This window comes from Passer domesticus, chromosome 2 (assembly GCF_036417665.1).
Source record: "Passer domesticus isolate bPasDom1 chromosome 2, bPasDom1.hap1, whole genome shotgun sequence".
Taxonomy (NCBI): domain Eukaryota; kingdom Metazoa; phylum Chordata; class Aves; order Passeriformes; family Passeridae; genus Passer; species Passer domesticus.
The window spans coordinates 30,719,449-30,734,714 of record NC_087475.1 but is presented as its reverse complement, the minus strand read 5'-3'; the positions used below and the strand labels follow the sequence as shown (position 1 = coordinate 30,734,714).

Here is a 15,266-nt window from a genome sequence, read left to right as displayed (position 1 = left end):
CATACGTTATGAAAAGGGTATTTGGAGTAATTTTAAACAATATTCTGAAGTGACCAGGGTTTAAATTTGGTCTGGGATACTGAGCAGACCACACTTCCCACACTCTGCAGTTCCCTTGCTTTCAGTCCCTTAGGAGGGTTATGTAGAAGCTTTTCCTCTCCCAGAAGAAGCAAAGTGAAACATGAGCAGTGGCTGTGTTCTGCTGTAGCTGGCCCCCGTTTTCATAGGGACACTCGTGGAGGCACCAGCAGGATCCCGTAAAGCTGCAGGGGAAGTATGGTAGGGCTGGTGCACATTAGTCATCCTGAGTGGGCCAGTCTCACAGGGAGGAACACTGACTTCAGAAAAGCTGTGAAGTTGAGCACTGGGAAATTTTAGATGTCTCTCTGGAAATAGCAAGCCCACCAGTAGTTAGTAGATTTAAAAAGACAAATAAAGTAAAAATTCCATGAAAATGGCATCCTGGCCTGCTACTTTGCTCTTCTGCATGCCACATTTTTTGCTTGAGTATATTCTGCCACCATTTTAGCACCTCCACTTTGCTGCAGAGTGAATGGGGAACTGTATTTCACTGCTTTTTAAAAAAAGTTTCTCTGTTCAGACCTCCTTAGTGTTGTGAGGGTTTTTTCTTCAGAGATGTCTTTGTTTCTCTGTTATCTTTAGCATATTCTTTTTGTACCTAAAACTGTACTTCCCATGTCCTTGGTCTTTCAAATTCCTTCAACAAAGCTGTGGAAAATGGGGGCAGAGATGAGAGCAGGCATTTTTCCACCTCTGTGTAAACCATTTTCCCCTCCTTCCTTGTGGGATGATAAGTCTTGAAGGAGAAGACCACAGACTTTTGTCATTAGGCAGAAGTCCAGGGTGGGAAATTGGAGTTGGAAGTCTCTTGGGCTTGCTGAAAGACTTGGTTCAAGAAGTAGTAAGGTCAAGGTGAGGTCAGTGTTGGCTACTGCACACGTTACGACCCTTAACTTTGTTTCAAAATCAAAACCAGCTTGAGACCAAGCTGTAAAAAGAAATGCCTGTGGTAAATCCAGTTTACAGAGCAAGCAAAAGCCTGAGCTCAGTAATGTATTTATAGAAAGCACGTTAGCAAGGGGGAGAGTGAAGCACAAGAAGAGTTGTGGAAGAAAGCTGAGGCAGTGAATTCTGCAGCATTTTGTCCTTTTGAATGCACCAGCAATGCCTGGCCATTGCCTCCATGGAGGGCATCATAAGGTGTGTGTGTGCTTTAGGATTTCTCTAAATAGACCAGTGGTTTGGGGTGCTTCAGTTCTGGGGTGCCAGTCTCAAAAGACCCTGTAAAGAGGTTAGTCCAGGCAAAAAATACACTTCATGTCCATCATATAGGTTTCTGCCTAGGAAACTCAGAAATTGCTGAGGAGAGAAATAAAGGAACTGTGACTTCAATTAAATGTTCAGTTGTGTTCTTATCATTATTTGTGATAAAAGTGAAGACATTTAATGGGCATACCTGTTGCTAGTGAGCTTGACTGATGCAGATAAGAACCTTTGGAGGTGGTGCCTGGGAAAGTGGTTGGGAGACTGGGCTGTTTGGCTGGTTTAAGATAGTCTCCTGGGTGTAACACTGCTGAGTGTTAAGTGGAGAGCTGGAAAATACCAATATTGGGACCATTTCTAAGTGCCTGTTTAGAAAAAAAAGTACACAACAGCTAATTGATGTCTCTACCTCATGTAAACATACACTGGAGAGAAAAAGGCTTTTGTTAGAAGTCAGCTGAGGCGAGTTACAGTCCACCAGAGCTGGAGGGGCCTGCCATGCTGCTTGCCTCCCAGCCCTGTGATCTGCATCCTCCTGGCTCCAGCTCTGTTTTCTCTGCAGAACAAACCAGTTTAATTTCCTGGATTGCAATCCCCTGCCCCACCCCACAGTTTGCTTTTTCTGTGTTAACTTTCTGCCATTTTAATGATCTCAATCAGCTTATCATATGATACAATGAGAGCCAGAAGGAGCTCAGTGCTCCTGGGAGAAATATGTGACAGGAGGCTGGAAGGAGGCAGAGGAAGGAAGGGTAGGAGCTCCCTGCTGCAGGAGCTGGGATCTATTAACTCAGCTCCAGCTGTACTGAGAAACTGTACCCTTACTGTGGTGTAGCTGAAGGGAGATGACGTTTTGTTCTTGTCTAGCCACTGTGAGACAAGCAGAGAGAGCTCTTGCGGATCTGATGCATCCCTTGCAGAAACCCTACTTCTTTTATTTGGAAAGACCAAATCAGTGAGAAAGCCCTAATAATGGGCTAACCATGCTTACTAGGTAAAGCATGTAATATATCATCTGTGTACTAGGTATTGGTTCATATGAATAAAACATGCAACATGTGGAATTTATTCTGGCATGTTAATAAACTATCATTACTGACGAGCTTTGCTAAAGTAAACAGAAGGGAAGCTGTGAATATAACCTGTTTATACTTGATAAACATCATTTTAATGTGGAGAAAAAGAAATGGATATTAAAATTTGAAGAGGAACATTTTACATTTGTTGTTGTTTTAGCCATCTAGAGTATTTGTGGTATTTCCTAGGAAGTATCAGACGGGTCCAGCATTGCTGGGGAAAACCCAGTGACTGGAACTCTTGTCCAAGTGTTTTGCTCTGTGTAAGCTGAAGAGATGAGTGAGATGCTGGTGCTGACTGTTCTCTCTCTGTCTTACTCAGGGTCGCCATGTCAAAACGGGTCAGCTGGCAGCCATCAAAGTCATGGACGTTACTGAGGTGAGTGGAAGAACCTTCTGCTTTACTAGCAACATGTAAAATTTAATAATGAGATGGTACAAGGCTTACATCATATTTCTGTTGAAAGGCATGGTCCTTGTATGTGAATGTTTGCTCTCTGCTTGCAGGACCTGACCTCTCCAGTCCATCTGCCTGAGATTTCTGTGTGCCTGTGTGCTGGGGTGTTTGACCTCCACAGATTGCATTGCCCAGTCCCAGGGCATATGGGTGCATGTAGCACTCTCTTTTCAGAAATGTCTTAGAAGGGGGGAAAAAGTTCAGATTGCTTGCTTCCCACTTATTTTCTCTGGAAAGTATCATCTTACTTTTACCAAAAAAGAAGGTGAGGTGTTGTAGAGGACAGTGTTCTCCCTGGTACGTCTGCAGCCTACAAAGGGCATATGTTTATTCAAAGGAATGAGTCCCTTGTAGTTCCAAGAAGCCTAAAAGCAGAAACATCTGCAGGAATGATGAGCAGATTGCTAACAGAATTCAGCAATGTAAAGTAGTTATAGTAACTGACCCATGGGGATTTACTGTGGAGCTTTAGATGGGAAAGAGGGAAATTAACCCAGTCAAAGAAATAAAAAATATATGCCTATATTTGAATCCTTGGGCCTCTTGCAGTTTATGCTGTTCAAAAAGCAATCAGTTTAAATTAAGTTTTCAAAACAGATGAAGAAAAGCATGGGCTTCTCCCTGTTACTGTATTTGTGGTATGTAGAATTCCATTCACAAATTAACAGCCTCCAGTTTAAAATCAAATGAGACACTCCCATGTGATATCTGCAAAACTCTTCTGTAGACAGGTTCTGCCTTTTCAAACTGTCATATTCTTCTGAGCTCCTCAGTCCTACACAGGGGAATACTTACATTAATGTATGTACATTGTACAGGGCAGGGGGTCTTTGGCCATGATGGTTATAGCAAGCAAAACATCTGCAAGGATATTGCTGCAAAATATTTTATAGTTTAGTGTGGGTATAGGTGCAACAAGTAAAAATGGCCTTGGTCACAAGGTCCTGGATGGGTGGTGGGGTGTAATGGGTAAACAGGCAGGAGAGGAGGAAAACAAGAGACAGAGTTAGGTCAACTGATAGGGCTTCAGTCTTATCTCTGAATCTCTAGTGATTGATGGGCAGTGTGACTGTTGCTCTCTAACTTCAGCTGTTGTGTCTGCCAGCAGCTAGATCTTCCCTTTTTTGTTAGATGGCTTGATAAAGATCAATTTTCAGCTGAAGTTTTTCAAAGGCTGCCTTCATGAGGAGGCAGTGCTTTTTTGCTGCAGTTAACAAGCAGAGAAACCAAAGAAGAATGAAGGTATATTGACACACAGTGAATGTTCTTTGCACAGCAAATGTTTTCATCTGTGCAGCAGTTTTACACAGGGCAGCTTGCTGGACTGTGCATGACAATGGCTTCTTCCATAATACTCAGATTGGCTCTGTTTCACACTCCTTCTGTTTTTAATAGCATGTATTAATTACAAACAGTTGTAACAGAGAGCTTGCACAGAAAAAGGAAGACAGTTGAAAAATGCTGTCTTTACTATGTCTGTAGTGTAAGCTAAGCTCATATTGCAGGAGTAAGTTTTGGAACTTACTGTAATTTTTGTCTAGTTTTGAAAAGTTGTATATTGGAACTGTCTTTTATCTCACAAGTGCAATGCTTTTAGGGGATGAAGGGTAGTCAGAGGGAGGAGTTTGGAGATGTTAGCTAGCCCCATGCAGCTTAAAAGCATTGTCATTCCTGCCAGTGGAGCTCATGTGTTTTTGCTTCAAAGAAAAGAACTCACAGAGACTAAAAATGTGTAAACTCTTCCAAGTTGTACTAACTCAGCTCCACTTTTTTACACCAGGCATGGCTGATGCTGTTGCATGTACCATTTTCTCAGGGGCAGATGTGGCTGTAGGATGTTCTTGCCCAGCCTTGCTCGCTGGTTCCTTGCCCGTTTCCCAACACTTGTGCCGGCACAGCTGCCTTGGGGTCAGGCGGTGACCTGGATCAGTGAACAGGCTCTGGTTCCAGTTTTAAAATACTCTTACTCCTCTCCTTCCCCTGGTTATAAATAACCTGGATTGGTTCATTGATTGAGTTCAGCACATGATGTTGCATACTCTGATGTGGTTGCTATGAAGAGGGCGGCATGATACTGGAAAAGATCCACTGCTGGCCATCAGAGAGAAGGGGCAGTAGCTCAAACTGATATTTCTGCTGGAGATAGCCATATCCTCAAGCCATAGCTTCAGTTCCTCAAGGGTTTGTTTCATGAACACCTCCTTTGCTGGCAAACAGTGCAGGTCCATCCTGGTCCTAGCTTGCCACAACTTATGGGGACAGTGGGAGGAGTGAACATGGGGTCAGAAAGGGTAGTGATTTCCACCCTTAGCACTGTTCCAAAAGAAATGCTGAGGGAACCACAGCCACAAATTCACCTTCTCCGCCTGCTTTAAGAGCTACAGTTAGATGAGCTGCTAATGGTGATACTGTATCCATGCCCATGGAGAAAGAGGCTTGAGTGGAAACTTTCACAAAACTGAAATTGTGGTTTTCTGATGAGTGGTTGCTTGAAGCTGTAGGTGATTTGTGCCTGTGTGCACGTTTTATTGGCAGTGTTATGCCTTTCTGCTTAAATTCAAGCAGTGCCATGGGGGATATCTGATTATTCTGACTAACCTGAACTGAGAACAGACACAAGACTTCCTTTCTTCTGGGATACCTCTGATCCAGTGCTTGTTTTGCCAAATGCTTAACAAATTAGAAAACCTAATGTATTGGCATGCTCTGTGGGCACACCCCAGATTTTCAGTTTTCAAGGCCATGATTCTGCAATTCACACGTTGCTCAGGATCAGTGAAGTTATGTCAGTTCTGGGCTGTAAAGCTTTGATCATCTGCACAGGAGGGATGTCAAAGTCAGAGTGAAGGCTTTCCTTAAAATGTTTTGGTTGGCATGAGGAAAATGAGGTATTATAACCTCTGACTCGAGGCATTGGAAGAAATATTAGAGCTCTGTAGTGCACATGGCACTGTGGAAGTGCTCTTCATCCTTCTCATCTTTTCTTGTGGTTTTCTCTTTAGATTTTAATTTTGAAAAGAATGGTGGCAAGGATGAGAGAAGAGAGGTGGGCTGAAGCCTATCAGCTTGATCTTTGAATAAATTATGACTAGTTAGTTCTGCTGCCTGAAACACTGGGGGATGTTGATGTGCATAAAACCTCCCTGCATCTTCTACTTTCCTCCTTTCTAAACAAATAAGGAAAATACTTAGAAGACTGGGTCTTTACTGATCTTTAGATCTACAGCACTAAAGCAAGCACTAATGGAACTGTAAGACCTAAAGATCCATAGGTATCACTACAGAATGGTGCACAGGTAGGTCTTCTTTTCACTTTCAAAGGGCAAAGCTGCAGTGCATGTAGGCTGAAAAAAATTTCACTGGATTGTAGAACAAATAAAACCAAAAACCCCACCAGTTTTCATCAATGGAAAGCTGTTCTTATTCTTGTTGCAATGAGCCCAATGTCTGTAAAAGGGGAACAGTGCAAGCTATCGGCATATGCACGCTTTAAAAATTGTTTTACAAAATCTACATATGTAGGATGAATCTGCATGCTTGTTGTGAGGGAGGATTATATGTAGTCAGTCATTAATCTTTCTGTTGTAAGGTCTCTGTTCCTTTTGTGACATGGGTTTGGAGGAGGCGGTGTTCAGTCCATGTTGATCCCTTCCACTCACTGACCATACTGTTAGGTTTCCATGACCATAAGATTGCCATGACTCCCAAGATTTATCAGTCCCTGTTTACTTACAAGAATCTGTTTTCTTGTGAAGTAAACAGCATTTAAAACCTTAGCAAAGCTTACTTGGCAAATCAGCCTGCATCCAAGCTGTTAAACTTGCCTTACACCCTAAAGCTTGACTCTGCTTTAACTGCTTTGGAGCCTTTCCTTGCAGCTGCACGGTTGTTTCCAGGGTCGCTCCTGTGTTCCGCTTCCAGCAATGCTTTTCTCTTTGAAAAGTTTAGTAACTGATTTTGAGGGAAAAACACAATTGCTTCTCTTCTGTTTGTTATAACCCCTGACGCTGCTGCTTCTTCCTCCTACCTCTTCCCACACACTCTCTTGGCATCCCTTGGGAAAGTTTTCCGCATGCCTTTTTTAATAGCAGCATTTCTCAGCTCTTGTGCCCAGTGTTTCATGACTTGTTCAATCTAGTCTGTGTAAAATTATGCTAAGTAAACAACTGGATACTGTATCCTGCTGATTTATGAAAGAAGTTGGATTGCTTTTAGTGCTTGCCTGTCTTGCTGTTTCTGTGTGTCCTCTGCAGAAAAATTAACAACCTCAGACCAAAGCCTCCACGCCTGCAGAGAAACGTGGCACATCTCCCATACCTAGACAGGAAAGGTTCCCTGAGTTACTCATTGCCATCTTCCTTTCTCTGTTGACTGCTTATTTCTTTTGCAGTAGGAAAGTCGCTTTGATTGTTGTGAGTCTGTATCTTATGGCCTACATGGCCATAGGATAAACTACATAAACTACAATCATATGGATAATTTGTCCATTTTCCATAGGACACCGCAAAGCAGTCTGCAGAAAAGCTGCTGTTAAATACAAATATAGGTTCCTACATAAACTAGCAGACAAAATGAGGGGAAAATGACATAATAAACCAAACCAAAAGTTTGCACTGTTATGGATGTTCCTTTTTTTCCCCACAAAAACTCAAAGACAATGCATAGATTTTCATCTGTTTGAAGGGGGAAAAAATAAAAAAAGTTGATGTCTCACTATGGAAGATTGGGAAATACAGATCCTTGTGGCCCAGTGCAACAGAACTGGGTCAAGTCATCCTGAAGAAGCTGAATAAGGGCCATCCTTTTAGTGCAGAGATATGAATAATGTGCTTTACCTGGCTTGATCTGGCTTAGTGCAGCTGCCTGATAAAGTACTTGTGTACCAGTCTGTGGCTGTACTTACTGTGAAGTTAGCCAAAGTAAACCTAGAGTCACTAGGGTTACCAAAAGTCTTTGGCCTTCCAGTGTTTCATAGGAATCACTTCTTCTTAATGTGAATTGGGGAAAATGGATAAGTGACCTAAAAATCTAGATGGTTCCATGGCACTCTGCTTGCTTGTCCCTGAAATGAGAGATTGCTTGCTATTAGTCTGTACAACATTTTGCAGTCTTTGGTTAAACAGTTACCTGGCAAAATAAAGAATTGTTCTGTGGAAAAGAAAAAAAATGGAAAGCTATTTACAATCTTGACAGCCCTGCTGTCCAGTTCTCCTGAAACTGATTAACCTCTGATCTCTTCTTGGGATTAGGTTAAGGGGAAAAAAAAAAAATGTTGCTGGCAATTATATAATACAGTTCAGAGTCAGAGCTGGACGGAGTGGTTCCTTGAGCTGTAACATCTGGTTTTGGAGGAGGTCAAAAAGAGCTATGATAGTCTTGCAGCCAGTAGGGCAGCCTTTGTTGAACTGCAGAGCATTTGTGTAATTAACTATTTCCTCCTTTAATTGAGATCCCTCACCTTCCTCTGTTTCATGCCCTTGCCCAGCAGCTTGGCACAGTTCTTCCCCCTGCTGTTCCACGCACCTGATGCCAGGAGGTTCAGCCCTGGGTGCTGATGTCTGTGTGGGACATCAGCAGCTCCATGCTGCCTTTTTTCTGCAAGACTCCTGTTTGGGTCAGGCAGAGGTGTCCTGTCCATCTTCAAGGCAAGGGCAGGGCATAGAGCCTTGCAGGGGTGCCAGACATGTCACAACACCCCTGCCCTTGGGTGGCTGGGAAATTTCTTGAATTGTCAGCTCATAGTTCTAACAGTGTAGAATGACTTTTAACTCTAAAAACCCTGTTGTAGTTACAAGGAGCAGTGACTTTATCTCCCAGCAAGGCAGACACATCTAACACCTGGTTTAAGTCAGAGCTTCAATTTCTGGACTCAACCCAAGAAATTTCCTGGAGCAGTGCTGGCACCAGTTTGGATAAAGGGCAAACTTCCACTCTCTTAATCTCATTATTCAGGGGTTAGCAAGATTGTCAGGCTGAAGGAGCTTGTTTGGAAAGGGGAGGATGTCTGGTTTGATACAGTTGCAAGGAGACTGAATAGGGAGCTTCACAGGCAGTTGGAAATCAGGGGAAAAAGCTGTAGCTCTTACCAAGCAGTTTGGGAAATTATACTGCTGGAGAGAGCTGATGTTGAGCACTAAGGCTCTGCATTACTGTGTCCCTGTGAAGAGCAACTTTGCACTGATACTGTGTGAGGGAAAAATTGGCAAAGGAGAGGGAAGAAAATGGATGTAAAACATTCATACATGCTTGTTTCTCTATGCTTATTTCAACATACGTTTTCTCCTTATGCAAGATTTCCACCTGAGAGTGAAGGAAGACAGTTTGCATGCACAGCCTATCTCAGTTGTCCTTGTGAGCCTTACCTCTTTATGTATTTTAACAAGCTTGTTTTGGAAACCCGACTGTTTCAAGGCTGAAAGACACAGATACGTTCCTTTTGCCATGAAGATCCTCGAGGGCACCATTGCAGCACCTCTCAACAGTGACAGAGCTTTAGCTGTAAAGGCTTCATGGTGCTCATTTAGCAGGATCCCTGTTGCATGGCTTTTTCAGTTGAGGCTGGGCAGTGGCTTCATGCTTAGAGTTGATTGTGGAACACAGTGTGAATGAACTGTAAAGAAAGCAGTGGTGCCTCTGCCTTCTCATCTGTATGCTTATGTCCGATGTGCAGGGTTCTTGTCCTGTCTAGCAGAAAATGTTTTACCAGTGCTCTGTAAATGGAAATGTAGTTTATATGACACAACCTGAAGTTACGGCCACATAAAGGGAACTTTGCTGTAATTCGGAGCGTAAAAGAATCTCCTTTGTTGTAGGGAGATGGCTTTAGAATTTTGCCTACCTGGCTTTAAGAGAACGGGGTAATACTCTGCTGTAGCACGGCAGACTGTGCTCAGGATATGCTCCTCAGCTGTGGCACCAAGATCTGTTATTGCTCATCAGTATGTGAGAGCACATGTTTAATATTGGAGCATAATGGAAATAGCTGCAGCTGACTAGGGTAGGATTGCATATTAAGATGATTTCTCTGCAAGTCTTGAGCTCTTTGGACAAGTCTGGACTTGTTAAAAAATTTCTTTCCTTTGGTCTGAGGGTGCAGCTGCAGTGACACACTGAGAAAGAAAGAGTAAGTCATCTAGGTGAACTCTTTGACATCTGTTACCATCCTTGGGCACTGTTACCTGTCCAGGGGGGCAGTACTTATGCATTTAAGCTGTAATACTGTGCCTTTTTCTTCAGTCATTAGGTTTGCTACCTACAATCATCTGAAGTCCTGCTGTTAGCAGTGACAAAGAGGTCACTAATGACATGTGATTTCATAGGTACACAAATGACTGCTAGCATCAGTCTGTGTCCTGGACTCTGAGCCTTCACCACTGTTAGTATTAATGTGGGTAGCATGCAGATGCTTTCACAGTTGAGATATTTCACCTACAGGTCATACCTGCTCTAACATGAATTTGAGCAATAATAACCTGTGCAAATTCTAGTGATGGAGCATTTCTTCTGAGCTGAGAGTAGTGTTTGTGCAGGTGGCCTCAGTGCAGGTGATTTGCTGCTGCCTTCCCCAGTGCTGAGCTCTGATTGTCTCAGCTGTCTAACGAGGTTCGAGTTCTGATGGGAAACAAATGTTTTGTGTGCAGATAATAGCAAAAAGTACAGGGCTGCATTTTTTATCATTTCTATCAGACACAGCACAGCTCAATTTATCCCCAGTGAGTCAGACATACTGTCTGCTCAAGGATAACAAGGCAACCCTGTCAATACAGTGTTAGAGCATGTGTGCTCTTGCCAGTTTGGGCAGAGTGAAACCAATAAGGATTGTGACAGAGCATTGTGCTTTTATTTTAGCAGGTTTCTAGGCTGAACTCGGGTCTGCTGAATATTCTTCCTGTCTGCATAGGAAACCAGAAGATCCCAGGTCCAATATAAGCTGCTGTCTTTCAGAGATACGCTTTAAAATCTGGCTTGGGCATTAGGATCAAAGTCAGGGGAATTAATTCTCTGTTTATAGTAAAGGGGATATATCTGCTTGAAATGTAATCTCTCTTGACTGTGTTTAATTGTATTTTTATAAACTGCACCTGCCTGTGGGCTCCTCCTGTTTTTGCTGCAGCATTCTATATTTTTATCTTGACTTCCTAAGGAAATGAGGCTTCTTGGTGATACTGAGCATGTCCTGCCTTCTTTTCCACCAAATACCATTTGGATCTGCTGGTTGACTTCAGCCAAGTTTAATGAGGAGGAGAAATTCCGGAGATACAAAGTCCTGACAAGTTATATGAAAACTGGCAGGCTGCATGAGGAGAAGGGAGGGGCTGAAATTTATAGCCTGTGCTTTGAAAATGGTAGGCAGACCTTAGCCACCTTCCATTATCAGTCAGGTGGCCACTGTTTTGCAGTAAATCATGAGGAGAAAGTAGATCACTTCATTTTCATTTAAGGAAAAAGTTCTGTGCAGTGTAGCATATGGAAACTACTTTCAAGCATTTTTAAATCTCCCCTGGTTCTTTCTTTAGTTTATGAGTCCACAAATCTAGTACTGTACATTTGAGATTATGCTGTGTGATCTCTCTCTCCCCTCCTTTCTTAACATGCCTATGTGTATATATAAAGATAAAACAGCAGTGTTATTCTCCAGCATTTAATGAGTCAAAAATGTTTTTTCTAAGTCCCTCGACAGTGCTTCTTTAGCAAGGCACAGTTTGAATGATTTTGTATGGAATTGCTGGCTAAAATAGAGTCTTAAAGCCCAGCTCCTGAATCTAGAGATTATGGTAGCAAGTGCTAATGCTCAAGGACCTGGGAATTCATTGTACTCTTAAGCTGGTTTGTAACCACAATAAACACTGCCCTAGTACCTGAAGTGTTCTGCTTCCCCTGTGCCCAATCTCTCAAATGTGCAGTGGAAAGCACACAGCTGAGCTGGTGTTGAAAGGGCCTTGAAGATGCTGTGCAAACTAGTTCAGCTGATCAGTGTAGGAGAAGATTCTGTTTGTCTCCAGAGCCCGTGTGTCTAAGATCCTTTCCAACAAGGCTCCTGTGTACATACCTCTAGATAGAAAGTAGTCTCTCTGTCAGAAAACAGTAGATAAAGTGTGAAGAACGCTTTAGACAGAAGTGCAAAGGTGTTGTCATTAAATTGCAAAGATTGGTGCTTTATAATAAGCACATGGTTTAATCTTGCTCTCTTTTATTAAGACCTTGCTTCAAGCATGATTAGAGCAATGGGAGTCTGGCCACAGAGGCATGTATTTTTTTTTTTTTGTTGTGGTGTTTACCTGTTGATTTTTAAAGTCAGGCTTTATTTCTTGAACACTTCATCAGTGTTTCCTTCTGAAAGATGAATCTGTGAGAAGTGAACAAGCTAACTATCAGGTGCTACTGTTCCTGTGTGGACAGCAAGCACGTGAGTGTTGTGTTTTGCCTCACATCCACCAGGTAAAATGGTAGTTTTGTACTTAGCACATCACTGGTGCAAAAGATGGAGGTGGGAGTTCCAATAGCCTGCCCTCTTTTGCACCTCATTCTGTAAGATGGTGGGTGCCTCCACAAGTGGCCCTCTCTCTGCCTGGTGGAGGGGCCAGTTCCAGAAGTGAGCTCAGCTTTTGTGTGTTGGTTGGTGTATGAGGTGTTCCTGCAGTGTTTCTCTTCAGTAGGAATATTTTCCACTGTAGCACCTTCTTCCTGAACCAAGTTTTAGTGTTTGATTCTAGATGTGGTAAGAACTAAGTGGAAATCCTAGTGTAAATGCAGCAGTCCACAGACCTTTGGATAGCTTTTACTGTCCTGACTAAGCACCATGGCTCTGCCTGGAAGAGTAAGAAAGGAGAACATCCATGATCCCTGAAAATAATTTTCTCATATGGAATATTTTACCGAATGGAAATGTAACTGGGCAGAGAGACCAGAGGCAGCAGGGAGAGAGACCATCCTGGTGGCTGCTTGGCTCCCCCTGTGCTAACCTGTGCTGGCTGGGGCTGCAGGACAGGCAGCCCTGAGTCACTGCTGTGGAAATACTGATGCAAAAGCAGCATTATTACAGAAGGTTTTAGTTGTCTCTTGCACATTTTACCTCAGCTCCCTTTCCGCTAGCATAAATGATTTTTATAAATGAGGTTGTTGATTTTCATTCTGAATTTGTCTTTCTGCTTCTCTTACTACACTACTTTGCAGCAATTTTTAAAATATGCAGCTTTGCATTGATTATAAAATAATAGAGTTGCACTGGTTTATAGATCAGAGGGGGCTGCATGGTCAAACAAATCTGCACTCAAGTTTGAGTCCTGAGGGGAGATATCTGTTCCTGTGTCAGAATTGCTGCTGCTCCCCAATTCTGATTAAAAAGTTTGGGAAATGTACCTAGCCCAGTCTTGATTTGCAACACAAATTTTAAGAGTTGGCACTGATCATGTAAAAGTGGATGGATCAGCGTGTAAATGCAAGCTCATTCTCTGTGCCTACAAATGTAAACAAACTATGTGTAAACTCAGGAAAGGATTTCTCCCACTGGCAGGAAAAAAAGGAGGAACAGTTGCATTTTCTGTTTGTAAATGTTCACATGGCATCCTGTTGTGTTAACAGTGCTTCCTCCTGACATAGGTGTCTGTGGTCTCCCCATTTCTAGGTACTTCTCCCTAGAGATAAGGTTTTACAATACAACAAAGACAATTGGGTGTCTGGATGCTATTGCAGGGACAGCCCTGCCTCTCTTCCCTTCCGAGTTCCCCTTTTCCCCTTACACCAGAATCTATCAGGTCCCATCTTGTGCTCCACAGGCAAGGAAATATATATATATATATATATATATATATATATATATATATATATATAAAAATATAAGCTTTCTACTGTTTTTGCTCCCACTAAAGCTTGCCAGGGGGTGGGTGAGAGGGGCCTGGCAGGACAGGGAGCAGAAGTGGCAGCTGGGAGCTGGCCTGCAAGCAGCACCTCCACAGGGTTACATTGTGAGGCTGCTTGAGGAGCCCTGAGCCATCCCTTTGCCTTGCCGTGCAAATCCAGGAGGAAAGCTGTCTGCAATGCCTTTCCAACATCTTGGCTGCATCTTTCTCAGCCACCTACAGTGACCTCTGAGGGACTGTTTGTAGTGCTCCAACCTGCAGATTTAGGAATAAAGAATGGAGTGCAAAGGCCTTCTGCAGGGATTCCCCTACCCTCTGATTCTTTCCACTGTGTAACAGGCTATTTTTAGTCTCCTTGCTTGCCTTAGAAATTACTTCACTTTCTGCTTTGGATGATTTCCATAACATTCCTTGTGATTCTGAATTCCGGTGTTCAGGATAATAGCAGAGTGAAGAATCGCTGTGTGGCAAGCTCAATTCCAGTGGTGGAGCTGGAAGACCTGTGCTGAGGATGTGTGATGCCAGCTGCCTCTGACCTGGTGACCTGTGGGAGGCTGGCTTAGCTGAACTGAATGGTGGATCATGCCCCATGTTTGCAGGCAAAGAGCCTCATTAACCCTGAGTTAAACGGTACTTTGGTTAGTGAATGGCAAAGGAAAACAACCCTTTAGTGGACTAATCCAGGTAGCAAAGTAGATCTACCTCTGAAAGACATCTGTTTGCTTTAAGTCCAGAGTCAAAAGCCCAGCCTGCCCTTGCTGTGTGTGCTTGGATGGTACTATCGCTAATGTGCTGAATTTCACTCATTCTTCCTCTACACAGTAGTTAAATATGCTTTAAATCTGCATGATTTAAATTTTCTTTGTCAATAAAGTACTCTTAAGCTATATAAGATGTTAGAGCAGGCCTTGCTGTGGGAAACAGTGTTCATCTTAACATTGTTGCATAAGATGCATCTAATCATTTGCCACTCTGACATATTAAAAATATCATGGAATCAAAGGATCACCAAAGTTGGAAGAGACCTACAAGATCATCCAGTCCAGCTGCTCACCTGGCACTATCACTGTAACCCCTAAACCACTAACCCACATCACCCAGCGCCAGATCCACACACCTCCAGGGATGGTGATGCCTGACCACCTGAACAGTGAAATTTTCTTTTTAATATCTAATCTGACTCTGCCCTGTGACATTTAAGGCCATTTTCTCTGGTCCTCTCAGTGAAGGCACAGCAGAAGAGATCAGCCCCCGCCTCAGTGCATCTCCTTTCAGGCAGCTGTAGAAAGCAATGAGGTCTCCTGAGCCTCCTTATCCCACTCCTTCAGCTGTGTCTCACAGGACATGATTTCTAGACCCTTCACAAGCCTTGTTACCCTTCTCTGGAGACACTTCAGCACCTCAATGTCCTTTTTCTATATTTTATATAGCTAGTTCTGTAATAAGTGAATTTCATACAGCTGGTTGATAAAGCAGGAGAATGCAGTTCAGTGGGTTTGGGCAGCATGTTGCTGTTTCGTAGGAAAGGCCTGCATACTTATAATTCCTGAGACAGTGCTGGATCCAAAGGGGGGGTGAAGACTGACTGCC

General features: G+C 43.0%; 1 protein-coding gene across 9 annotated transcripts in view; it reads left to right on the top strand.

The window, feature by feature from the left end:
• MAP4K4 (mitogen-activated protein kinase kinase kinase kinase 4) overlaps positions 1–15,266 on the top strand; it is a 164,604-nt gene that overhangs the window by 75,673 nt on the left and 73,665 nt on the right. For all 9 annotated transcript variants that reach the window (XM_064408065.1, XM_064408060.1, XM_064408064.1 and 6 more), the window contains exon 3: positions 2,683–2,739. In XM_064408065.1, the coding sequence (XP_064264135.1) occupies positions 2,683–2,739 (57 nt within the window). The remainder of the gene's footprint in view (positions 1–2,682; positions 2,740–15,266) is intronic.